The 27272-nt window shown below is 37.9% G+C and overlaps 1 protein-coding gene across 5 annotated transcripts in view; it reads right to left on the bottom strand.

Annotated features, from left to right (window-relative positions):
- The window catches only part of DIP2C (disco interacting protein 2 homolog C), a 307518-nt gene that overhangs the window by 52980 nt on the left and 227266 nt on the right, over positions 1-27272 (bottom strand). For all 5 annotated transcript variants that reach the window (XM_021528799.3, XM_021528801.2, XM_021528802.3 and 2 more), the window contains 14 exons: positions 26776-26885; positions 25325-25427; positions 24879-24943; positions 22962-23055; positions 22725-22844; positions 21737-21851; positions 17782-17921; positions 16026-16162; positions 13700-13908; positions 12784-12898; positions 8385-8586; positions 6297-6406; positions 5401-5481; positions 1536-1659 (listed from right to left, as the gene is read on the bottom strand). In XM_021528799.3, the coding sequence (XP_021384474.1) occupies positions 1536-1659; positions 5401-5481; positions 6297-6406; positions 8385-8586; positions 12784-12898; positions 13700-13908; positions 16026-16162; positions 17782-17921; positions 21737-21851; positions 22725-22844; positions 22962-23055; positions 24879-24943; positions 25325-25427; positions 26776-26885 (1725 nt within the window). The remainder of the gene's footprint in view (positions 1-1535; positions 1660-5400; positions 5482-6296; positions 6407-8384; positions 8587-12783; positions 12899-13699; positions 13909-16025; positions 16163-17781; positions 17922-21736; positions 21852-22724; positions 22845-22961; positions 23056-24878; positions 24944-25324; positions 25428-26775; positions 26886-27272) is intronic.

Here is a 27272-nt window from a genome sequence, read left to right as displayed (position 1 = left end):
CTGTGTCAGCATAAATATTACTTGGAACTGAACCCAGAAGGTTAAATGAGCGACTAAGCCCTTTAATAGACTTATTTTTCAGCCCCTTGTCAGTATTTGTTCAGCTTCAGTGATTCCTCCCAGCTGCACCGTTCTGAGCATGAAAAACCTCAGGTGACACACAAACTGCAGCCAGATAGCAACATCTAGGAGAACTCCAGTTTGTTGATCAGGAAGTGTTAAAAAGACTGATTTCTACAGATTAATTATCTTCCTAAATGTACATTTATAGAGTGCACAAGAAGAGGGATGTCAAGCAAAAGGACATGGTAGGGTGATGCAGAAACACCTAGAGGTTCCATAAAATATTGTCTTTCTCTTGCCATTTTTAACTTCACATAGGCAGTCTTGACTTACCTACCTGAAATTTGACAGTAAAAAAGAGAGTAATGATTTTGAAATCCTGCTTCTAACATAAAATTTGGTGCTGTGCCATCTAAATATTGACTGCAGGTGATGGACAGCACCCTTCAGGCTACCTAAGGAGGCTGAACAGACAACAGTTCAAAGATGCCTTGAATACTGCTGCTGGTCACCTCCCTGGTGCTGTACACAACCTATGATAAGATGACATAGGTCATCTTTGGGCTGGTTTATTCTTTCAGTGGAAAAGGATCTGCAGTACTGGTAGGTTATTGTTACTTCAATAAAATGCTTCATTCATGGGAAGTGAAATACAGAAAACAAACATTTAGGTTTAAAGTCGTAGTCTTCTTTTGTGGAAAAGATTTTCCCATATTAAGCATTGCGAAACTGCTCCTATAACTACAAAGATATAACCAGTGTCTTGCAGTCCTTACAAGCCAAATATCACATTACAGATCTTAAATCAGACTGTTTATTTCACTAACACACAAGAAATGTTAAAGATAAAAGAGTAGCACTGGATCAGAAATAATTTCAAGCAAATGTCAAATGTGTTACCAGTTAACACAAACTTAAAAGCCCTGATGCCAAAGAATGAAAATCAAAACCAAGAGAGCTATCTAGATTAAGAATCTATGCAGAGAATTGTAATGACAATTTTGTGTTTCTTAATAATTTGCTACTTATCAATCAAATTTCTATCTAAAAAATCCTCATGTATTACTTCATGGTTATTGTTGCTTTACCCTCATGAAATGCAGCACCTCCAAGAAGGAACTGAACAGGAGAACCTAAAAACACTTGGCAGATGGAATTCCATGCTTGTAAAATTGTCTGTATCCAGCAAATTAAAAAAATAGTAATAGCAGTAATTAAATTTGTCTGCTCATAAGAGACAGGTTTCAAAAACATAGGTTAGTCTTAATCTGAAAGCAAAGAAATAAAACTGTGTGTATGGACGAAGAGAGATTTTTTTAACTACATTTGACTAAAAGCAATGTGCATAAGGCAAACACCTTGTGTTTGACAATTCACACGGTGCACACGGTAACACCCTTGCTGCAGCACTGCTCAGAAGGATCTTCATGAACTTCCACCAGCCCCAAGGTGCTGCTACAGCAATTCTTTACCTGGTGGGTAAACCAAAGCCACGTGGTCTCCATCCTGCAAATGTCCCCTCTCCATCAGCATGACAGCTATCTTCTCAGCTCGTTTATGCAGCTGGACACATGTCAGTGAGTTGGCTATTGTTCCCTGCATGGGAAGAAAGATAAATGTCACAGGAGAGAACGTGATGGGCTGAAACTCTATTTTCCTCTTCACCTTAGAAGTTGTGGGATAAGGGGCGGCCACAATATGCCATTCAATGAACTTAAAATATGGAAACATTCAGCCTTAGGCCAAACTGTAATTGGAAGGAGAAAATGTTTCTAAAGTAGAGGAACATTCTCTGTTCCTTTCTCTGAGCCTTCCAACTAGTGTTTCTGCCCCCACCAAGGCAGTACAGCAGTGTGCCAATATCCTGTACTTCCCTTGCTACACAGGCAGCATTCCTGCTGCAGCCAGGGAAGTGCCTCTATGGTCTCTATAGCAAACTGGAGCATCTGTGGAGAGCAATTCTGAAAATTGCATTTTGTTGTCTGCATGCTGGAGTGAAGCCAAGTGGCCCAGCAGAAATACTTTAAAGACAAAAGACACAGGAGAAAACAATACATTGTGATGGAAAAAAGAATTAGTCTGGAACAAAAGATAAGCACTTATATTGCATATAAATGAAAGAGAGAAGAAAGGTATTTGTTAAATTTAAATAACTCTGGTCAGCATGAACTTGGCATTTTTGAAGCATTTCAAATAGTGCAAACCCAAAATTATCTAACAGTCACGGTGTTTTAAATTGAATGAGTGTTACAGTTCTTGCACTTCCTAGATATATATACATGTGTGCTTGTATGCACACACACAAGTACCCATTTAGAGAAATATATGCATCTGTATCACAAAATTCACTACCACTGCAGGCAGACACCTCAAAAGACTAAAAGCAAATGCACAGGACAGACTGGCTGCACCTAGAGCTGGTCAGGCCAGGTCTGGGCTGGGAGAAAGGGACAGGGCAGTATGGGAAGGGCTGCATCTTGGCTTGTGTTTTTGTTCTGTGGAAAAAGAGGAGTTCAGTCTCCAGCACAACTGTGACACACCTGGCATCTATCACAAGCACTAAGCTCACTTAAAAATAAAGTGTTTCTGAAAAAATTGGGGAGGAAAAGGTAAGAATATGTAAATACATATATACTAAAGAAGAACACATAAACACACACTAAAATAGAACAGTGCATCAAAAATGCAATGTAATACAATAAAAAAGTATTACATCACTCTCCTCCTTAAGGGAGAAAGCAAGAAGGTCTACTGTTCTTTACACTCTATTTTAACAAGGCAAAGAACAATAAGTGTTTGTTCTTGTGCTGGTTTCTATCCACCACCACCCCACACACCGCTGCAGTGTTTATTGACCAGGCTTCAGGGAGAAGGGAGCAGTTTGCCAAAGGGCAAGCACTACAAGCATTGCCACATTACCAGGATCACCTGGCATTCACAGACTTCATTACAAACTGACCACCAAGAGCACAGCCCAACTGGAAATAAAACGGACAAAGCCAGGGCTCAGCATTCCTCTTCATCATCCTCAGCAATCCAACTTATTGAATTGTACTTCAGACAGTTTTAATCAGTCTTCTGATCAATGTGGAGACCATTTCACTATGAAGGCTTCCTCTAAAGACATATGCCACTCTGTGGATGCTGGACCAGAGATGACTTCCATCTGTCCAGCCCTGAGTATGCCAAAGCAACATGAGGTCTGGCTGCCCTGCCACTGCAGACCTGTCAGGAGAATGTACCATTCACATAATGTAAATTCTCCATTTCTTCTTTCAAGAAATTGCCTGTTTTCATAATTATGAGAAGAAGGACTCTTTATATTCCCACACACATCAGAAGCATAGGTCCTACCAGCAGATAGGGAATTGCTGTAAATCAAGTGAGTTTGTGCAAAGCTTGTTTACATTTAAGACTTCTGGCACTTGCTGCCTGTGAACCAGTGGGAAGTCACTGTTTATATGAACTGTAGGGAAGGAGAATCCTGTTGTTGGACAATAATCACTTGCAAGCATCAGGCAACTACTCCCTTTGGGCCTTTAATGAGCTATCCTGAAATGTAAAGGTGTTGCAATCCTTCATGACGCACATTAAAAACAATGTACTGCACTGATTTTGAAATATTTCAAATTCTCAAATCTTGGTTTACAGGAAAACACTAATCTCAGTGGACTTTCATTAGTCATCCACTGCAGGATGCCTGAATGTTTTAGAACAAAGTGTACAGACAATGTCCAAGGAAGACAAAATAGGAAAAGTTACAAATCAAAACTAAAATTCAAGATGGGCAATAAAATTTGCCTAGGGCAAACCCCACCAAATCTGTCATAGTTTTCCATAAAATATTTATTCTCTCCAAAAAGCATTATGTCTCAATCAAATTTCATATGATGAGATACTCTTCACTGAGAGTAACGAGAAACTGTATTTTAAAATCCAACTACTCTTCACTTCTATGGAACAGGAATTTGTTTTGTTAATCCTTGTTTTGCACATTGTGTCCTTCCCTTCCCTGTTTGAACCCTTCTGGCAGCATGGGAAGTTTGGCTTTATTTAAAACTCAAAAGCAACAGTCTTGTGTGGAAGAGATGGGATAGCACACATCAACTCTTTCTCACAGCATCTTTGCTTCTAACTTACAGGACACAGCAATGCAGTACTTTAATGGTGTAATACTGAACTTATAAACAGCACTGCCTCTCAATATTTCTACTTTGCCATAAACACTTCACTATTTACCTGTCAGGTTTCACATATTCACAAATATGAGCTATTAATCTGAATTTTAAAAAAAACTTATTAAATTACTTACTGGTAGCTTCAAACTGAACTTTGTACCAGCACTGTTAAATGGAGAAGGACATTCTGTAAATACTGTAAGTGGTGATTTCACAGAAGTCCACAAATTACTGGAGTTTTAAGAACATATTCAAGTTGCCTAAAGACCACATAGGATAAGACAACATCAGCTACTACTTTAGGGGAACAGAACTCTTCCAGGCCTCCCCTCTCCTGAAGACCCTCACACACTAAGTATGTTTCCCAGATCTGACAGATATGTGTAGGTGTACTGTGATGGAATGGTTTGAAATCAGACCTTAATTCTCTCTGTGGTCTTGAGAATTATTGGTTTGTCATTTGTAATCTGTAATCATCCAGGAAGTAAAGAAGTTACACTACAGAAAGCAAGGAAGTTTTACCCTTAGCAAAGCCATGTTCTGTACCTGTCACATTAATTAACTCATTTTTATTAAGCAATGAAATGCTGTGCCAGGCTGGCATCTTATGTAGGTTATGCAGAGATTTATTAGTGATCCCCTACAGACTTGATTGTATTCTGGACATACATTTTCTTCTCTTCACCTTTTCTCATTCTCACACTTTCCCCAGATGATCCAATCTCACAAACAGCCATTGTTATATTTAGGGAAAATGCTTTGGTTTTGCCAAGCCTGTGCTTTTCAAACTGGGAATCAGGATGGTGAGCGCTATTAAACACTGTTATTCAACACAGGGACAGATCTGAAACAGATTCAACAGTATTGAAACAGATTTGCAGTGTCAGCTCACACACAACATGTATGTGGTGGGAAAAGGAATGAGAAACGTGTCAGGCACGCTGTCTGATACAAAAGAAACCTATAACTTGACAATTGACAATGATGATTCTCTTTTCCTTGAATGATTCTCTTTCCTCCATGAATATTAAATAAAACAGCTGAGTATTAGTGGAAATGGGAAGAGAAAGGTCAAATCCAGCTGCAGCACAAGCAGATGCTGCTGAAATCCCAGTGTGCCTTTTCCAAGCCTGTTGGAGCCATGGCCTGAGATTCTTACCCTGCAGTTGAGCAGGGTGTAGAGCACATGGTCAGGGGTGGTCTGAGCTCTCCACTGCAACACTTCTGACAGGAACAGGAACTGCAATAAAGCAGAGTGACAGTCACAACACTGAATGACTTCTTGGCTTCAAAACCCAGGTCACAATACCCAGAAGCACTAAACAGGAACTAATTCTCTTGTCACGCATTTATAAGAAGGTGTTTTTGCATGGTGGCAGCCACCTCTTTGGAAGTAAAGCCCCTGCTGGGATTATGATATATTACTGCATATACTTCCAAAGCAATAAAAGTTCTTACTGATCCCTCTGAATTTAAGCACTATTTAATTCTTTAGCTTCCTCTCTTTTTCTTACTTTAAATACATAAGAACTTATACAGCTTAGAACTTACTAATTTAATTACTCACATAAGCCCCCAAAAGAGCTGAATTTCAACTTAATTTTCCATGGTTAAAAGAACAACAAATAAGGTCAGGACCTTATGTGTAAACAAAATTCCCTGGATTCCACTTGAGCTGGTAAAAATTATGTAATAGAGGGTTATTTCTGGTAGAAGCCCCATGAACACTTTCCACCACATTTTTTCCGCTAGCCCATGTAAACCTATTTCAAAAAAATCTATAAAAATGAAATGCAGTGACTTCTCATCATGTCTGTTTAATATTTATCTATAAAGAAGGCATATTAAATATATGCATTAATTAAAAAGAAGCCATCAAAAAATTTGGTGGTAATAATTATAATAACAATAATCATCATCATCCATCATATCTCTGAACTGTTAAGTGTCCTAATGTCAACTATATGATGATAACTATATCTATGGATGAAGTTAAATGATTTTATGATGAATATGATGTTAAACACAGGCTGTAACAGAAAAAATTTAGCTTACCTTTCTGGCCTGGTCATTATCTTCTATTTGCCCCAAATCTCTACCACTGGCCTGTGCAATTCTTTTTCCAGAGACCAAGTTCCCCACCATCACAGAGGCAGGGCCAATTTCTAGAATAAAGCAGAAATACACCAAGTGCAATAAAAATCCTTTGCTTGTGGATGAAAATTAATGTGATTTCTTTTGCTTTACATTATGTTTTCCTCACTGCCCTCCACAAAACTAAAATTTGAGCACATCTCTGTTGACATAAACTTTTGTTAGGAACTAGAAGTGATTGGAAGATACATTGGACTGGATTAATCCTCTCAAAGCAGCTCTGATTTAGTATGGACAGAGACATATCTTGTCTGCCTTCATAGGATGAATCTGGAAAATTTAGCTCCTACTGTAGGCATATCCATTCAAGTGCCTCAGTCCAGAGTGACAACATTCCTATTTCCCTCTTCTGTTACCTGGGCTAAGTTGCATCTGCATTAGGACTTCTGTAATGCTACAGTCACAAAGTGGCAGGGATTAGGAAGGCAGATGGTGCATATGATAAAACACATGCAAGCCCTCTAGAATAAGATTGAGAGTGAAGTAACTCCAGAAGAAAATAAGGTGCTGTGGCTGACACTCTTCCATTAAGTGGATTTCACTGACCTTTTGTTGCTGCCATTAGGGGACAATACCTGTCTCACAGATACCATTTAAGCTCATGCTGGCATTTGTTTTCTACTTCTCCAGCATGGATTAATGATCAGCTGCAATTTATACCAGGCTCTATTTCTAGTCTATGATGTCCAAGTGATTGTTTCTGGTGCAAGTAACCAGATAATGTACAATCTAAAGCACCTACAGCTACTCTGCTTTAAAATTATAAAAAAAGCAATACCCTCTGGGTATGTCACAACAACACAAAATGGGAGAATGTGATACTATGTTCATGGCATTAAATATTCTTATTACCATAGTAATATTTAATGCATACATAACATATCCATTGATTCTAATTCAGCAATTATTTTGTAGAGCAGCAAAAAGGAAATACCAATATGATCACTGCAGTAAAAGGCACAATTGCTTTCATTAAGTTAGTGCAAGTCACTGTTAATCTCTGATACTCCCAGTATCCACAAACCCAGATTATGCTTTTGATTCTGAAACATTTGTCCAAAGGTTTTATAAAAAGATGATGGTTTAGGCAAACTTGCACTGAATTAATGAGGAATAGTCTCCATACCTAAGATCCAGAGAGCAAACCCACTTCTAATTCCAAGGTGTTTTTCAAAGTGGAAAATAACCAACAGTTAGTCTAATGTAGCTGAACCCAAGTTTTAAACCTGAGGCTACACATCCAGAACTCCTTGAAATTAATCTGAGTACTAAAACCTGCAACTGGATTCAAAGGCAAAAACTTGTTAAAATTTACTTGTACATTGGGCACAAATAACCAGTGACTGGATTACAGCAGGCTACAAGGGCTTTCTTGGTCTCTTGAGATAGTTGCTTGCTGTACCATTTCATCCAACATTCTCCATAAAGAGGCAAAACTTCTGAAGAACCATCTTAAAACTAGTTAGGGTTTTTTCTCTAGTATACCTGCTGGAAGAGTAATACAGAATCTCCCAACAGAGGTAGGGGATTAAAACACTCATTCTTTGGCTTAATTTATTCATTATCCATTTTGAAGTATTTGCTCTTCCAACACTGTTATTTAGTGTCAATAATCCTCTTCCTCTCTGTTTCTAGTTTATAAGCTCAGCCTTCAAAATAAGCCAAGATTTTATCTTTCTCTGGTTTGCTCTCCATCCTCTTTAAACACAAGTGAAGAGGGATTTATGAAGAACTCCAGGTGTGGTCTCAGCAACACCTTGTAGAGTAATAAAAATGTCATGTTTATTGAATTAGCATTTTTCCTTCACTCTGTGAAGGTGCTTCTAGCTCCTGGCACACCAATGATGTCCTTGACACACAAAGAATATTGAAGAGGAAAGCTGATGAAGCTGATTCTCACCTGTATCAGCAATTACTTGATTTTGCTCCCTTACAGTACCATAAGCACGCAGCACGAAGTCACAGCTCCTTGGCCTTCACTCCTCTTACCTGGTTGCTTTTGCCTTGGTTTAGGCAGGTTTGTTACACAGGTGTGGGGACACATCAGCACATTACAAGGATGCAGAGATCCTTCCAGGAAGAGCTGTTTGGTTTCTGACAGGTGAATCCCTCCCAGCGGTGTCTTGGGAAGTGTGTTTGCTGGGACAAGTGCTAGGCAGTAGACTCCCACTTGATGAATGCTGTCAATTGCCTAAAAAAACCACACAGGAAGTCGATTTTAATGAAAGGCTAATTTTCATCACTCTAATAAGCACATGTTGTTCTGAATTACTTACTGCATAAAACAGCCCTAATAATTAACTGGAGATGGAAAGACACTTCAGCTATGTCAGTGATAAGGAGATTCTTTTCACTGGGAACAGGTGGACAGAAATGTTGTTACACTCATTCCAGCAGATAAAAAAGCAACCAAAAACCTGCTGATAAATGCACACAAATCTAGTAGGAAACGTTACCTTGTTATCCCTCTTAAGCACACATTAGTAGCAGATATCCCAGAATTTTTTTACAAAGATGAGCTGTCAGATCACATGAAATTGCTTTTAATCTGTGCAATTCTCATAGCTGAAGTTCAAGGCATTCCTATCAATTTAATATCCAGTCCATCTTTCTGAGCAGGGCAAAATTTCAAATAACCCCTACAACTAATGATGTATGCAGCTTGGGAATATTTTAAATTTTTTTATAAGGTAATAACTGTTTAATTTGCTGATCACAGTGCAAAAGATTTTCAGGAAGGAATGGAAAATATATAAGGGAAAACTATGAAATGATCCACTTGAAAAAAAAAAATTGGTTGGACAAAAACCCAAAAAATAGGCATATTTGAATCATATAGCAACCATGTTCACTGCCTGATATTAAAGTGAATTAAACTGCATCATTTTCAAGAAAATTATAGCATACAGTATCTATACAATTTATTGAGCTAAACATGAATATCCATGCACATAGATTTTAATTCCCCACAGATTTAAAGGATTTATTTTCTTTATAATGGTAACAAAAATTGCAGCAAGTGTGTTAGAACACCAACTTCAGGCATTCACGCAAACTGAGAAACAAATTGCAAATAGCATCTCTAATGAGTAGTTAAATGTTCGAAAATGTAATTTATTTGTCTTGCTTTTTAATTTTAAACTGTGAGAAAAGTGAATTGATATGTGTGCTGCCTTGAAGATACAATCTATACTCTGAGAATTAAATAATCACTTACAGTTATACATGTACTAAAGTGTAGACCAATAAATTACTGGTTACTCCCACAGACTAAGCAATGCTTCTCTTTTGGCTTCTGTTTACTCCATTTCTTATTTATTTGACTGCAAAATCTCAGAAGGAAGAATAATAAAATGGTGACTCATTTAAAAGCATTGGAATTTTAGCAGTAATAGTTGTCACAGCAGAATTGGAAGCCTTTGCTGCTGGTCTACAGACACCCAAAAGATCAGCAACAGTGAAATGTTTATGGCAGCCAACACACAACATCTCAAGTTTCTGGCAGAAACCACCAATACCTACTAATCATAATGTTATTTGTAGGTTCTGAGAAGCAGTGATAAATCATGGGATCCTCACCTGACATCAGCCTGAAGGAAAACCATCACAAGCCAAGTAACCATTTTTACTCAAAGATAAAACTCTGTGGCTCTTACAGGTGATGAATGGAAAGCAATACCCAGTTGTGGTAGGATGAGGAGTGTATGTAATTATTCACCAGTAATTTATGAACTGTCTCTGAGAGATACATCTGCTACACAATGCCACATAAATATCATGGGTCATTCAAATCTGTCACCTTTCACACTGTTGAGTTGGGCACATTTCTGAAGCAGGGAATGACTCTATCACAAGGATGACAACTGGTGAACTGAGCCTTAAAATTCTGAGGATGAAGAGTACCAGTCAACTTTAATACTGCTGGTATTTATGCATCCTGTTGATTGGATGGCTTGGTTTTTGAAACTACTCCGCCCAGCCAGAATCAAACAGTATCTGAAATTTCTGTCCATCTCTTTCATTGTGAAAATGGACAAGATAAACCCAAAAGATAAGCTTGAAGAGTCCAGACTGCTGTGCTCTTTGAGCTGAGAAAACATCTTGTTCTGACACAATTCTCTGGGTAAACACTCTCCAGTGCTGCAGGAGATCTCCTGGCTTTACCTAGTCCTGTCAAGTCCTGGCACTGGTAAAACCAACACCCAGTCTGCCACACAGGGACCTGCCTGAAGGGTCAGATCAGTCTGCAGCAGATGAGTATCTAGGATCCATCTGACTGAACTGCTGGGTGGTCTGGGATCTTCACCCTTCTACTCTCAAGAAACTCCATCCCCAGCCTGACCACTCCCTCCCAACCATCCCTCTGCTGAAACCCACAGATGCAGCCCAGCATAGTCCCACAGGTACAGCAGCTCTACCATCCTTCATCTCCCTGCCAAGGGGCAGGATGGGTCAGGAGAGTCAGAATATGTGCAAACCACTGGAAAAACTGGTTCTGCAAATTGAGACAGCTCAACTGCAGGGAAGAGACAGCAAGGCACAGCAGCGCAGGGCTGGCACAGGGCAGCACTCACAGAGTGTCAGACAACTCACAAATAGCGTTAAAATCAAGTAGCAATTTGATAGAGTTTGTTACCATGGACTTCACTGAGAGTCATGACACAGGCTGTAATATTGTTATGTTGTGCCTCACTAGTGGATGATTCAGATACAGCTGGTTACCACTTCCTGACATCTGTCATTAAAACTCTGATTGGGAAGAGGCACAAAACATCCCACATGTTCCCGGCTTCTGTCCTTCCTCTCTGCTCAGCTGTGGTGAAAACAGAAACTTCTTGTTCACATAGTGGTGCATGCCAGAGCTGCAGGCTTCACACGTGGGTGATGAAAGCAGCCACACATGTGTGTATTTTGATACATGGTCTACTATTCTTAGACACTGCTGGGACTTGATCAGACTCAGAATAACAGGGCTGACTCTTGGCAGGAGTATTGGGACACAGGATTCCTGCAGTTTTCAGTGCAGAACTCTACTGGCTATGATTGTGTAAGACATTAGGTCTGTAAAGTCACAAAGATGCTTTGCTGACAAAACACGACAAGTGTTAAGTCCAGATTTTCAATCCCTTTAGGAGTCTGCTACTTGACAAAAGTGTGGGCAACCCAAAGCCTCTTCTTCTACAGTAGTTGCCCAAATGCTACTAGGCGTTTCAAAGGCTTTCTGTGTGCTGGCAAGCTAGAGCTTCTATCTTTTCTTGGTATTAATTTAGATTTACTGTGAATATGAGATGCCTCTAACTGTATGAAATGTAACTGTCTTTTGAATAAAGAGAGCAGATAAGCCCATTTTGAGATGGGTGAAAGCTAATTTTTTCAGTTTTTTCAGTAGATAGATTGCCTTTCTTATCCAGTAAAATGCAATGGTGAATAAAAACATCTCTGAATTTTGTGGGAACTTTTTCTTTGCTCTTAAGTAAAGCAAAAAATATGTCTGCAGTATATTTACTGAGAAGAGTCCTTGCAGAAGGACAGAAAGGAAGATAGGAAAGGGAAGTGGAAGTAACAGAAGACCAACTGTAGATAGAGTTGAGACCACTTCACAAGGTAGCAACAGACATAATCTGACTACATCTCTATTAAATCTATTGCTTTTGAGTCTGAATTGGATTAACCACAGAGATGGAAGATGACCCTATCTAAAGTATCTAACATTTTTGTGTGTGGACATTGGAATTGAAAAAAACCCTGACTATTATATTGATATTTCCAAACTGTTGGAATGGGATTCTTTGGAAGAGGTGTCCTTCTGAGAAGATAACCACACTGTAGATACTGAGCTAATCAATCACTCTCCTTCATTTCAGTGGAGGGAAATCAGGATTTTTAGGCTGAGTTTTATTCAGTTTATTTTAGTTATCAACATGGTACACTAGAAACACTTAATTCTCTTTCACCTGTCAAAGAAAATAAATCTGGATGAGGCCAACTCTGTATCCATGCTTATAACTGTGAGCAGAGACTGGTAGCTTTTGACAGTAAGAGTATATAATCAATTCATTCATTCATTAATTCCCCTTTCAAAGTAAAGAATGACTATATCCTTATAAACCATATGCTACTCTCTCTTTGATATTATTTACTTCAATTCATTCCTGTTTTCTTATAGCATTTTGATTAGGAAAAGGATCACTCTGGATGTGTACAGCCCAGATAGGAACTGTCACCCAGAAGAATCTCATTTTGTGCTCATTCAGAGCAAGTGCAACTGAAGGTGGATTCACAATTACTCAAAGACAAATGTCAGTTACCTTAGGGGTCTGAAAGATCAACAAAAAGAATATAAAGTAAGAAGAAAAAACAGCTTCCAAACGTACATATAGAGCATTACCTGGAGAACTCGGCTCATCCACTGAAAACTGTCTTCTTCTGTGGAGTCTGGCCTTTGCTCAGCAACAATAACTATCCTTTCATCGTGCAGCACGCTCACAGAAAACACTGCTATTCTATAGGAGGAGAGAAGAGCATTTAGTGCCAGGACAGAGGGAAAAACCGTCTTCTGCATTAGTTCTACAACTCTGATTTCCTTATTTATTAGTTAGACTCTTACTGTGTAAATTATTAATGTATTTATGGGGAAAAAGCTACAAGAACAGTTTTAGATAACTTCTGGAGTCAAAACAGCAGGCTTTGTTCTACAGTCATGTATATGCAAGCAGGATTGAGAAGTGGACATTCTTGGAAGAAGAAAAGCACTACATTTGGGTCACACCAAGGTTGTTGCTAAGATGTTATATAAGAGCCAGCATAAGCACCTTCCTTGGCCCCGTCTTAGAAGATGGTAATTGCAACATCATTTTGTGAGAGGTCTGACATGTGATGGATGCGAGCACGTGCTATTGCATGAGGCTCTTCAGAAGTTTTGGATGTCTCCTGCTCAGTTTCAGCACTGGGAAGTGAGGAAGGTCACACAAAGAATCACTTTCACATTAAAAAACTTAAGTGTTAAGGCATTTTGGAAATTTCAGTGCACACAGAAAGGCTCCTGTTAAGCCAACACCCTCAGAATTAACCAGCTGTTCAACTGGAAATTTCAATAATCACAGTTTCAAGACCTTAGTATCCAAATTCTGCCTCAAGATTGCCTTGGGCTTCCCTCAGCTGTCTTCTGGTTCAGGCAATATAAACAGAACTGGAAAGAAATTACAATGCAGATCAGGCACTGCTTTCTAAAAGCATCTGATAACTTATACTTCATCTAAACAAAATAAAGATTTCTACATAATATAAAAAAAAAAGCATCAAACCTCCCCCTGTAGACAAATTTCATGGGTTCCACGGCCAGTGCTGTTGCTACAATGTCATCAGCATTATGTCTTCTTCCACTGACAACCATCAAACCATCCATTTTGCCAATAACAAAGACAAGTCCACCTGGTCCTATAAAGCCTAGAAGTCCAGTTCTTATAAAAGGATATTCGGTGATAGGGCCACCAGAACTGGTCATAGGAAACACCTGCAAAACAGAATCATGGGTCTTCAGTTCTGTACACAGAGATCAGGCTGCAAAGTATTTCAGGCACTTTCTCTCAGATGGCTATTCTGAAACAAAGTAGATAGGTCACTGGTGATGCTCTTTATCCTTCACTGACCATAAAGGGAGTGTCAGGAAGCTCCTACACTGGTGTGTACCTGAGTTCCAGCAAATTCAATCCCACTCTGTTTACCATTCACATTTTCTCTAAGTGTGAGCCTGTAAATAATTTATGACCTTAAAAATATACAAATCAACATCAGTATTTAAAAAAAACCCATGCTGAGCAGACTGCCAAGCCAAGGTGCTGTGTATAGGTTAAATGAGAGCTTAACTCATTAACATTTCAGTAGAGTTTTTTTTCAGTACCTCATGCCCATTTCCAAAACAATGTAAGAAATAGCCAGGCTAGAAGTGAAGCTATTTTAAGGTACAGTACATTAATGATTCTTTCAGCTGACCATATTTTTATTTAAGGTCAATTAAGTTCTCAGAATACTAGTGATAATGTCTTCTGTAGCACACTAGGAAGTGAAAATACAGCCCTACACTTCCACAGACAGATTCCTATGGCTTTTTCTACTCTAATTAGCACAGTGTTATCTTTTTGGCATGTGAGCCACTCTGAGCTGCATTCTCACACAACCACACTTTCCTGCAGTCATTTCTTTAAACAGTCTAAAGGCAAAAAGACAATGACAAGTAGAAGACCATGCCTACATAGTGTTCATGAAGGCTCATCTAAAAAGAAAGGTCAAATTCTGCTGCCAGATGCCCATGGATGACTCTTATTGAACAGATTTAATGCTTATACATTCTTGGCCATAATTCATTACAGGAACACAAAACTCTTTGACACTCTAATACCTGCAACATGAATTATGCAGTGAAACAGAATAGAGATCCACTTTGAGAGAACACTTAAAATCATGCTTAACTTTAAAATAGAGTGGTCCTGCTCACTCAATGGCAGTTTATTTGCTTAGCATTAGGAATAAGTCTAAATCAGTCTAAATATGCTGTTAACCTGCTGAAAGTTATGAATTATGAATGATATCACAATTACAGCAAGTACTACAAAATTAACATAAGTACCTTTCTACCCTTGAGTATGTAAAATCCAGGATTATCACCCACACTGGGTATTGCCAATTGTATTTGCAGCATAAAAATCAGTTATCAACAAATTTCAGATCACAATAGCATAGTAGGATTCCTGACTTCAACAGCAGGATGTAGAATCATATCTACTTGTCTCCTTTGATTATATAATCTGCAGTGTTTACAACATTCAGCTCTGCATTTTGCAGGAGATATTAGTTACATTAGTCTATTAAAAGTAGTAATAACAGAGTTTTTTAAGAGAAACCTAAATGTATTAGTGTTAATTTCTGCTTTAAACGTTAAGTGAGAAAGAATTGTAGCTTAAAAATACTTTTTTCACTTTTTCTCTAATTTCTTCAGCCTTACACTGTCTTCAGCAGACGTTAATGATAGGTACTACAGAGCTATCGATACAGCTGTGAGCACTGGAGTCAGAAAACAGATTCTACAAAGCCAAAAGGCTTTCACCTAAGGCAATTCAAACAAGAGCAGGTGGAGACTAATCAGGAAAAGGTTTCTCTGCTCTTCATATACATCTCTTCAAGACTACATCTGTCAGGATTCTGTATAAATGCAAGCCTTAATGCTGGAAGTGCTGTGGAAATGTTGAAAACTGCTTTCAAGAGATACCAAGCAGCTTTTTTTCTGTTTGCAGTAATCAAATTCTGCACACAGACTTGTAAAATATGACCTTTTGAACTTGGTCTTTCTTACTTCTTTCCTTTTGATTTTTTTTCACTTCCTGGTATCTTATTTGAATATTTAAGTAAAAGCTCTTCAGAGCTAAAACTAAACTCACATAAAGATCTACTACTGCACTTAATGAAATGGGCTTCCGCGCAGATTATCTGGCTAGAATATAGGTCCCAAGCCACAAGCATTGATTAATATTGCTATTCTTATACTGTTAATATCAATACTTCATGTCAAATACTACCTTGAAACAGAAAAAGTTAAAAAGGAAGGATTTTACTTAGCACTTTTTGTCAACTTACCTCAAAAGTATTTTTGGTCATGCCCGAGAGTCCATAATATGATGTACCCGTTGCAATAGCACATACACAAAGTTCTCCTATTTCATCTGTTTTACAGAGCTGAGGAATTCCATCTGGCTTCACTGAACACATTATAGCTAGAGGGAGAAGAAAGGAATTTAAAAAATATTATAAAATGAACCACAGAATAACATTAAGTGCTGTGGGAAAGACATCATGGTGGAGATGACATAAACAAATGCATTACATGTAGACTAATATCTAATAATGAATTTCTTGAACATTATGGTGTTTAACATTATCAAGTGGCTTTCTATTATGAATGGTATTTATATAAAGAATGCAAGGATCTTTATGCAAACTCAGTCTTTACATTGATAACAATACCTATTTGTCTTGCTCTCTGAAACTGCAGTTCATCTGTAATATTGCTGTGAAATGTGATTGTGTTCCCAGCTTTGCATACTGAAAACCAGATCTGCCTCAGTCAGTGCAAAATAAAATGGAGCCCTTATGGAGCCCTTGATAATTATTATACAGCCAGGGAGGCAGGCAACCAGGAAATCCACCTCTCAGAAAGTAGCAAGTAACACCATATGAAAGATCAAGATATTCCAGCAGACTAATAGGGTTGTTTACTGAGAATCTATCAGAGCTCAGACTCCCTCTGTCTGGTCTTACAGGCCTGCAGAGACAGCAGGAGCTAAACAGGAGGGATTAGAAAGCACTGGTCTGAGACAGAAGCACTATTTTATGTCAGCCATTTAAACAAGAATCAGGAATGCTGCTTTAGCTATCATCTCTTGACTTGGAGTACAGCATTGGTAGATTTTGTAATTGCAAAGAGGATATGATGATCAAGGGAAAGTAGAAAGGAATCAACACATCTTTTAAGTACAAGGGTACAATATATTGAACAACCTTTCACTCAGAGGATAAACAGAGGTGTGTACTTTCATTAAATTTATCAGAACATAATATGAAGTGCAAGATGGCACATCTATTATAATACCTTGTATGACAACTATTAAACAACAATCGTATCTTCCTTTATTTTAAGTTGTTCAACTGAAATTTTGTAAGAGGCATCATTATGCTTTATTGCTTTGGTCCATAACAAGCATTCTCTTACAAAAAAATAAAGTATTAGCCTTTTCTAGTATCCATACCATCTTATTTAAAATACAGCTGCCTTATGAAAAGCATTATCTTCCTCTTCAGAAGCACTGGTTTCAGTTTGAATTTATCAACATACATGAACTTTTCAGTCATACCTCCTCAATCTAGCAACTGTGTGATAGTAGAAGACCTCTGGAAAAACATTCTGCAAGAATGCTTTGGAAAAACATTCTGCAAGTTTTCAGATAGCAATTTTATTGATCCTTAGCATAGGCTATAAAAATTTCCCTATTTAAACCTTTAGTCTTGGTTAGACTTACAGATATTTATAGCCACAGTATTTTAACTTCCTTATTTTGTCTACTAACACCTCACAGCTTAGGAACAGATGTGGTGGCAGGTTATTTAATACATGCTGCTAATGCAAGCACAGACAGACACTGAGGTAAACGCAGACAAGAAATCTTGGGATTTCCAAACCATGAATTTTTGTAAGGTTAATGCTTTTGGACTGAAAATTTTTCAAGGAGCTTGTAGTCCCAAAGCTTGTGCTCTGGCAACAAAGCATGTTCACCTGCAACTTTCTACTGCCAGTTAAATTGATGAATCATCATGAGTTTCAAAGGAAGTTCCTCACCTCCTGGCATCACTAAGCCAACATCCTGGACAGTCAGGACAGACAGCTTTTCTTCAGAGTCCACTCGAATCACTCCGTAGGTGAGACCATGCATGGACAGAACTCCTCTTCCTGGCGGCTGGTTGCTGTCATCTGTTGGCCTACAAACACGGGTCAGAGCATCAGGGCACCATCAGGCAGGTGTAAACATTTACTTGTGCTTAATGGACTACTATTGCAAATACTCCTCTGTTTCAAGGGTTTAAAATTCTTCCTTCCTGCTTCCCCTGTTAGGCCAAATAAGATCCTGTTTTTCAGCGATTTCTTAGTAATTACATCTTTTATCTCTCTCATTCAGAACCCACCCACATATATGGGACTGCTGAAATGCAAGTAACCCAAACTTTTACCCAAATATTTACCCAAAAGAGCCTGTATTTAATTTTCAGAAAAAATTATAAAGATTGCCTTACCACCCAAGTAAAGAGCTTTTACCTAACTTGTAAAATACTGAAAGATGATGTAGACAAAGTGGAAGGAAACTGCCTTACAAATACAAATAATTGGAACTGATCAGTAAAATTGTTGAATTTTATATGTTATCTATTTTGAAGCAACCTGATATAGATTTACTGTCAAGTATCTGTGGAAGACACAAGGACTTCACCACCTTCATTTGAGTGCATATAATTGAATCCTTCCTATTCTAATTTACCATATGAAAATTAAAACAAATTACACCTTCATCAGTCATGGTCAAAATGTGGATGCAGCCTCTTGGTAACACCTCAGTTTGCTCAGATTCATTGCTGTAAAATTCCACAGCATCAGCACAAGATGCCTGTCAGCTTCTTTCAGCATAAAACCACCTGCTGCATCAGTGGATACAATTATACCTATGGAGAGTGTGGCTGGAGTAAATGAGTGTAGACATGCAAGTAACCAAGGCAGGGGAATGTGTCAGAGCTTTTCCTGTCTAAAAGGACTCTTGCACTCTCCTGCATTTTAAAATGCAAAACTGGAAGGTGACATGGTGCTGATTTGAGTTCAGATTATGCATCCATGGAGAGCAGACTCCAGCTTTTTTCAGGACGGATAAAACAGCCAATATTTAGCTCACAATTCTGCATTTTTCCCAAATACTCCATCACAACACAGCTGTTTTTTAACAGATAATGTCCTTTGATGTGACATTTCTCCTCTGCTGTGCTTGAAATACTAGATGGGCCTCAGCCAGTCCTGCTCATGCAAGCCTTGCCCTGATGGGCTCTATAAATTTCAATTAATAGGTTTTACGAGCCATATTTCTCAAGTGACATTGTCAACAAAGAAGGATGTGAGCACGCTTGAAATTGCATTAGAGCATAACAAATGGCGCTAGTAAACAAGCACCTGTGATAAATAACATTCCCATCATTAAAAGGAACTTTCAGTGACATTATTGATCAACTTTCTCTCATCCCTGTTGCCCAAAACACACATTTCTTCTCATGTGCTCATGGAGAAGAAAGGTCTCCTGGAGGCTTCTCACAAACTTCCAGAAGTAGAGGCCATCTGGACTTTCAATTTTCTTGAGCTACTTATCACACAAAGCATTTTGAGAGCAGCTCCTCCTACCATTTACAGATACAATCTATTTGACCACTGCTTTTTGCTAGCCATTTAAAAGGGAAAAAAAAACCTGTCCTTAAACTTTTGCATTCCCTTAAGCAAGTGGGTTCAGACTAATATGCAGTAAACCAAAGGGGAATAACATGAATTATTTGCATTACACATCCCCTTTTAAGATGAGAGTTTGTGATTCAGCACTAAGGCTGAAACACCTCTAGCCTATTACTGTCTTTTTCTAAACTATAAGGTTATTTCAACTGAGAACTGGTTTTGTTACTCTTGCTTGTAGGAAGTTCAGTAAAAATACACCACAGATTTTGAAAGAGTCAGAGCATTAATAGGGAGCTCTCTGGATCTCTGCTCTGCAGGGAGTCATTTTAATGCATACTTCAGCAGTAACTCTTTGAAAATTGTATGGTAATGACTTTACTGTCCATGGAGATGGCTTGAACAAAATGAAAAATACTACATCTCCCAAGTTCATCTAGCATTATCTTACCATTAAACTTAGTTCAAATAAAAGGAGATGTGTTCTCTAACACTCACTGCGGTAAGAACTGCTCTGTAATTACACAGTGACGCACTGAAGATAAAATGCCTATTTTTTTATTTTGAATTATCCTCAATGCTATGTGCTAATAATTTTTTTTTTTGTAAGGTCTCAATGCTGGTTAATTTGGAAATGAATTTTTAATGCTTCAGAGAGCTACAGGCACAGAGCTTATGTCTAGAAAGGACACATCACTCATGCCATTATGAAGTTCTCCCACTTCATAACCTGTGATTTGGGTCAAATTTTCCAGGGTCAGCCCAGGAAATTAAAAATCTGCTCAGCGCTCAGCACAAGAGATGTCTGCTGCTCATTCACTTACAGACAAGAGTTCATTCCAAGGGAGCAAAGGCCAATGGCAGGGAAATCCATCTAAAGGAAAGACACTTGGTACTTCCTGTATAAAGCTGAGAGCAGGCTGGTGGAGCTGAATGAAGGGTTCTCTGAAATCCTGTAATTCACAGAAAGTCCACTAACCTGGGCAGGGTAAGTTCCCGATGGATTGCTTTCAGATGTTCTAAAGTAATAATGAGGTGGCTGAAAATCAACCACACTCTTGGCCTCATGTCCTTCCTCCTGTAAATGTTCTGTTGGAAAGCTAATTGAAAATCTAGTTAAATTCACTTGGACAGTGTATTTAGGAATTTGTGGCAGGAAGTATTTTACTTAATGCTATTTTAGTGCTTTACACGTTTATATTGCATGTTCTAACGTGAAACAATTATAATTGGCTGCAGAAACATGAACTTCAAAACAAAGAGATTACTGTTCCATGTACAATTTTTGGAAAACTCTGCCAAAACAGACAATACTTGCACCATTTACTGTGTGCTACAGCATTCCTGACAGCATACTGCTGCTAGAGTAAAGTCTTATGAGAGGCTGAGGGTGCTGGGGGGCTCAGCCTGGAGGAAAGGAGACTCAGAGGGGACCTTATCACTTCCTAAGAGATAAGGAAGGATGTAGTCTGAAAGGCTACTTTCTCCCAAGTAACAAGTGACAGAACAAGAGGAAATGGCCTCAAGTTGTGCCAGGGGAGGTTTACACTGGATATCAGGAAAAAATTCTTCACCCAAAGGGTCATGAAGCATTGGAATAGGCTGCCCAGGGAAGAGTCTGAGACAACATCCTTGGGTATTTAGAGGCTGTGTGGAAGTGGCACTCAGGGACAAAGTTTAGTGAAGGCTTTTCAGTGCTGGGTTAATGGTTGGATTCAATGATCTTAAAGGTCTTTTCCAGTCTGAACAACACTGTGATTGAATATAAATATCACTTAACAGTTCTAGTAGCATTTAGCAGTTTTAGTGGAATTTATCTATTTTATTTCTAGCAATAAATCCCTTAAAGTCAAAGAGCATTTCCAGATGATTACTGAGAGTCTGTGAATGGTTAAAAAGTGCCTGTCAGCCAAAAGCAACCTGCAGAATACCATAATTCTCTCTAAACAGAGTACTTAAGAATATGATTTTCCTCAATGGCAATTCCACTTAATTCTGACATTTTAATTAATTCTATGCTTATGGTGGCATTTTTACATTTTTATTTACAGAATTTCCTTGTGCATTTCAACTTATTTAATTTAAAATGAGGTAAAATTACAGCAATGGGAGCCATAAAGCATTCTGAAGTTAAATCATTACTCTAAAAATTCTTCTTGTATGTCTTCCTTGGACATAAACAAATTGCAAATATGCATATCATGTAGAAGTTATATATGCAGATTCATATTTAAATTTTTTCTTCTTTTTTTTTTTTTTTTTCAAATTACCAGATATACACATTAAATGGGTCTATTTTCACTGGTGTAACATGTACCTTCGAATAGCCACAGTGAGAGCTTCTGGTGAACTAGCACAGGGACAAATGACCTCCTGCCTTAGACCTTTACTTTGGAAGACATTGAGAAATGCATCACAGGAAGAAATGGACCCTGGGGTAAAGAAAAAAAACAACAATTAGAGACAGACTGTAAATTTGCAGTTTGAATAGCATCACTTCAGAAATCAAATTATTTCTGAAGTGATGCTATTCAAACTGCAAATTTACTGTTTAATATATAGGCTTTTCAGGAAAAATCATTTTAAAAGGATCCATGTTCACGTGGAAATACATCATAGCTGCTACAACTATATATATATATATATATGTATGTATGTATATGCACTTGTGTATATGCATACAGGGAATAAAGATTAACTTTTAAACATTAAATATTTTCATTATGCTTACTTAGAAAAACTATTAATGCTAGATTTGCAGAATCAATTTCATTGCACTCTTCTATTTTAGGATGAGGGAAATTAAGGATTTCATTCAGAAATTCCAAACTACTACAAACAGAACACCTCTATGCTGTTATCTTAAATAATACTAAGAAACAGCTCATGCTGTTAATTGCCATGAAGTGACTCAGATGTGTTTCTCTAAAGTAGCTTAAGCATTCCCCTAAAATTCTCAGTTACTTCTGTATCTGAGAACCGTCAAAGGAAATGTTCTGATCCTTTCTATAGCTTAAGGTCTTCATTGCTACAGCTTTATAGATTCAGTCTTTATACATGACTGTGATGTTAATCAAAACTAGATTTACTGCAACTTATGTTATATGGAATATCAAATTTGTTTCAGGATCAGCTAAATACTTTGAAAAAAATCCCAGATTGATTACTTTTTCCATAAATGTCACACAGTTTGTAGCAGACATATTTTTCAAATATTTTAGCTAAGATGGTTGAAGATTGAAGCTTTAAGTGCAAGAGAGGAAACCCCTTCCTGTTCTGTCCTGTGCTGGAGCAGCAGAGCTTACACGGGTTTGCACCATCAGCCACTATCAGCATCCGCAGCGAGGAGAGGTTGATGTCCCTCTGGTCTCGATGTGCCACCAACGCCCAGTGCATGTCTCTGGACTTCACACAGGCAACTTTTGCTGCAGCAACAATGAGAAAATGACTGACACACCATAGAAAAGCTAGACAGCTGTGTTATTGATTTGCACTTTTGATTTTGACTCTCAAGGAAACTTCTGTATATTCTTGTTCCTTACCTTTGTATTGACAGACTTTTTGTATCCATGACAGAGGATTCACTTTCATTAAGGAGTATGGAATACTTATGACATGCATCATGTTCATGACACTCTGAAATCAAAAAGATAAAAGTATTTTATAAAAAAATTGTGGCAACTACTCATATTGTGTTATGGGCAGAGGCATCTATTCAAATCACTCTGTGCTTATTTTATTGTCGATGCTGGCACTCATCTTTTCCTATCTAGCTATCACATTAAGATGAAACAGACAATCATTTTCCAATGCTTTAATTAAGGATTAAGGATTTATACAAATCAGCTTGTAAATTTTATGCAGTACTGAAAAAACCATTTTCTTTCTATTCATACTCAAAGAGGCTCACTCTAAATAGAAAAGATTAAAAAAAACATTGGGTGAAGAATGTCTACATGTTTGCTCTGTAGTTAAATATTATGCCTAAGCCTGAACTGCGATATATATGAACACTGTACTAAAAAGGACAAAAGCAGCAAGACATCTGTCTATGAAAATCCATCTCTGAGAAGACTAAAAGCTACCAATGGTAGTGGGGCACAAATTATTTAAAAGACAGGAGACAAAGAAATTGAAATCCTAGACTAAGAAGAAATCGATTTATTTCAACAGAAAACAAATGAAGAAGGTTTTAGTCCCCCTCCAGGTGAGCTAATTCCAGTATTTTCAACAAGGTCATGAAAAGTTCCAGGAAGTTTAGAAAAAGCAGCTGAGTGAAACCAATGACAAACCCAAAGCTGATCTCTGAGTCTGAACCCATCAATTGCATCAGTGATTTCTCAGTGTTAAACACACAACCCGTAAATGAGTGGCTGCTTTACTTCTGTTAGTATTTACAAATATCTCCTCAGGGCAACATGCTTCCCCTCATAGCAGCTCAGGTTAAATACAGTATTTGTTTTGGAAAACCTAGTTTTAAGAAAGGTTAAGTGTCCCAGTGGATTTGTCATCTAAACACTTGGGGAACTGCAAAAGATAGTTCTCCTATCAGTCTGATAGTTCTCCTTTCAGTCTGGCACAAGGATAGGTACAGGAAAATAGACAAGTACTGAAAAAAATGAAGTTCAGAACAAGATTAATAGCAAAGGAAGGCACAGAACAGCTCTATTAGACATTTGCTTTGAACCAGTGATAACAATGTTTTTTAACATGAGATTCTTATGGCTGTTAAGCCTAATAGTTTCTGCTTCAGAAATGTTATTACTTGCACTTTGAGAGTAAGAACAGTGTAAAACTCCATGGGAAAAACATATCAGCTCACTGGGAATCCTGGGGACCCCTAAAATCATGCGATGCCCAAACAAGGACCCTTCAAGACTTGACATCTGTTCTTAAAATGATCAATGAATAGTAAACAATTTGTCAGTCACTGAATTGCACTGAATTGCAACAGCACCTTAAGAAGCAATCCTTAAAAATATGTCAGTTGTCTCCCATGTCAATTGAGGAAGACATTCCAACATCAAGTAGAAAATTAATGCAATTTAAACTATTGGGAACACTTAATGCAAAAACATCTGTTGGGGAGAATTTTGATAGGGAAGCTAGTCAGGGGCAATAGAACTATGCCACTAGATCATATCCTTACTGAGGCAAGTACTAATTCGATTTGTTTCTGCTATAAAGTTTGATCTCAAAATCACATATTGGTGAGATAGCATAAGAATGGGGTCACAGTACTTGATATGATACATAAAAATACACTGACATCTTTACCATGCTCATTATGGGTAAGTGCACTAGGAGAAGATCATGGGTTTAAATGACATTTATTTTGCTTTCAAAGCAGAAAAAATTTTATTAGAAGAAACTGCAGGACATCTCAGTTTGTGACAGCATTAAGCATATTAGGTTAGTTTATCTTCAAATACTCAGAGAGAATAAAAAAACATACTTACTGTAAGAATTCCATGCCATAAACCAACATCCTTCTTGAAATCTAGTACATTCACAATTGTTTCAGCTGTCCAACAAAAACAAAGCAGAATTTATTTTTTAGAACATGGCATTGACCCAAGGCAAATCCACTCAAAGGAAGGAAGCTTCAGTATAACATGACTAATGACCTCAAAGGTCAACTTTCAAAGTAAATCTCCACTGCAGGATTTATATTGGTTAAGACATTATTAGTACCTTTCCTATAGATATTTTAAACATAAACATATTTTCTGAAACAAATGAAAAAAAAAATTCATGTTTTAAATCTAGAAGCCTTTGCCACTGAACTGGGTAAAACATAATATAGAAGACTGATGAGAAATAAATTGCAATCCCCACTTGATTTTAAGGATGATGTTCACTGATGATGTACACATGTTTTAAGGATGATGAGCACACTCTGTACCTTCTGTGTATCCACAGGCCTGGGTCAGAGCTTGGCAGTGTGTCAGCAGTGCAATCCTTGTCACAGTTACCCCAAGCACACTTCCATCTTTACATGTTTTGTACTAAAAAGAAATAAGCAGGGGAAGTCAGTGTAAAATAATTGCCATATTTCCATTATTTAATAGATATGTTTAAAGTGTTTCCTCTGCAGGTGAAAGATGGACATATCTAATGACTCTATTTTAAGAAGGCAGCAGTACTGGGGAGTTTTGGAGGCATTTCTTTTTTTTTTAAAAAAAAAAAAAAGGCTTTTTTTTTTTTTTCAGATAAGCTTTCTCTTTTGACTGAAGATTCCCAGGTTTGGTATCTGAAATCCATGTGTTGTTTGAAAACAGGCATTATGGAAACATAACTCTAACAATTCTGATCATGTCAGTGACTAATGGACTGGCTGGATTTAGCAGAGAATAACCTAGTTCAATTTGTTCAGTGTTTACATGTTAGATTTTATAGGCCAACCACTAAACTCCAGCTTCTCCCTTCTGCATCTTATAAGGCATGTGATAAGAGCTAACTGCAGAATCCTTGCTGGGTGCTGTGATAATAATCTATATGTATACAGTCTGAAATACACAAGCTCTTTGATCAGGAGAATCTGAGACTCATGAAAAAGCAGCAGAAAAGAGATGGGAGGCCATTGGTGATTATTGAAATAATTTTTGTAACGTTATGTAAGTGTCTGAGAACGATCAGGGACAGATAATAAATGAAACATTTATCTTTCTCCATGATGAAGATAATCAGCAAGATTGAGAGTGAAGACATCTCTGCTTCTCTAGCCCAGCGTCCTGACTGCACAAAGACAGGAAACACCTTTGGTCCATTCACTTGTACTTAGTCATTTTGAAGAATAATTTAAATTCAATATTAACACCACTGAATTCAAAGCATTTGAGTCTATGCAGAAGGGGGAGAAAATGATGGGGAAAAAAATTAATTCAACAGCATTGCTAACTTTCCTTTCCTGATGCAGTTCTCTTGTTGGTAGTGTGACTCATAAAGCAGTAAGTGACAGGCAAGCATTTGAACAAGAAATTCTTTCTTTTTCAAAGGGTATGAAGGTTGTGATACAAGGACTGAAGCTTCACTGTGAACCTTGTCATCCATCCATCCCAAGGCTAGTGAGCAAGACCACATTGAACAGAACTAAGATTGCACAAGGCAAATGTAATATAACACTGCAGCAGCCACATAAAAACATTTATGTTAGAAACATCCAGAATACAATTTAACATTTTATTGACTTTTCTGAAATCAGTATTGGTTGAATTTATTAAAAAACATTACTTATTAACAAGCTAAACCAGGATGTTCTTTGTTTCTGTGACTACTGAATGAATAATGATGTTTACCTAATCCAGAGTGCCATATGTAATGATTTGAGAAGAAGATGCATCTTCATTAACTCACCTCAATGTAAGCTGTGTCATTGTTGGCATCCTTGATGTGTGGGAACCAGTCACGAGGTGGCTTGGAGAGGTGTTTAGACTCTGTGACAAACCACAGCAGCTTTGGCCAGCCTGAGGTACAAACAAAAGCCAGCTTTTGTTGAGTTTCTGCTGGATAAGACAGGACAAAAGCCTTCCCTGCCAGAGTTTTATACTTGAAAAGTCTGTGTCACCATTACCAAAACATTGCTTCCTTTGAACCTCAGTGTAATATGGGAAAGAAGATTTTGCAGAACTGCTTTTTAACACAGCTACTGAGGTGTTTTTAGGCAGGCCCTGAGGGAATGGCTGGGCAGCGTAAGCTGTTACTGAGCCCAGCAGTTTCATTGACACTCCCCTGTCAGAAGTTACTGTCCCTACACTTCACTAAAGGAGTGAATCGTATGAACATTTCTCATCTACTACAGTCCTAAGTCTGTTGGTTGAATTTTTGTGGCCACAGATGGTCTCAGCAGCCTG

Source organism: Lonchura striata, chromosome 1 (assembly GCF_046129695.1).
Source record: "Lonchura striata isolate bLonStr1 chromosome 1, bLonStr1.mat, whole genome shotgun sequence".
Lineage (NCBI taxonomy): Eukaryota > Metazoa > Chordata > Aves > Passeriformes > Estrildidae > Lonchura > Lonchura striata.
This window is presented reverse-complemented; position numbering and strand designations above follow the sequence as displayed.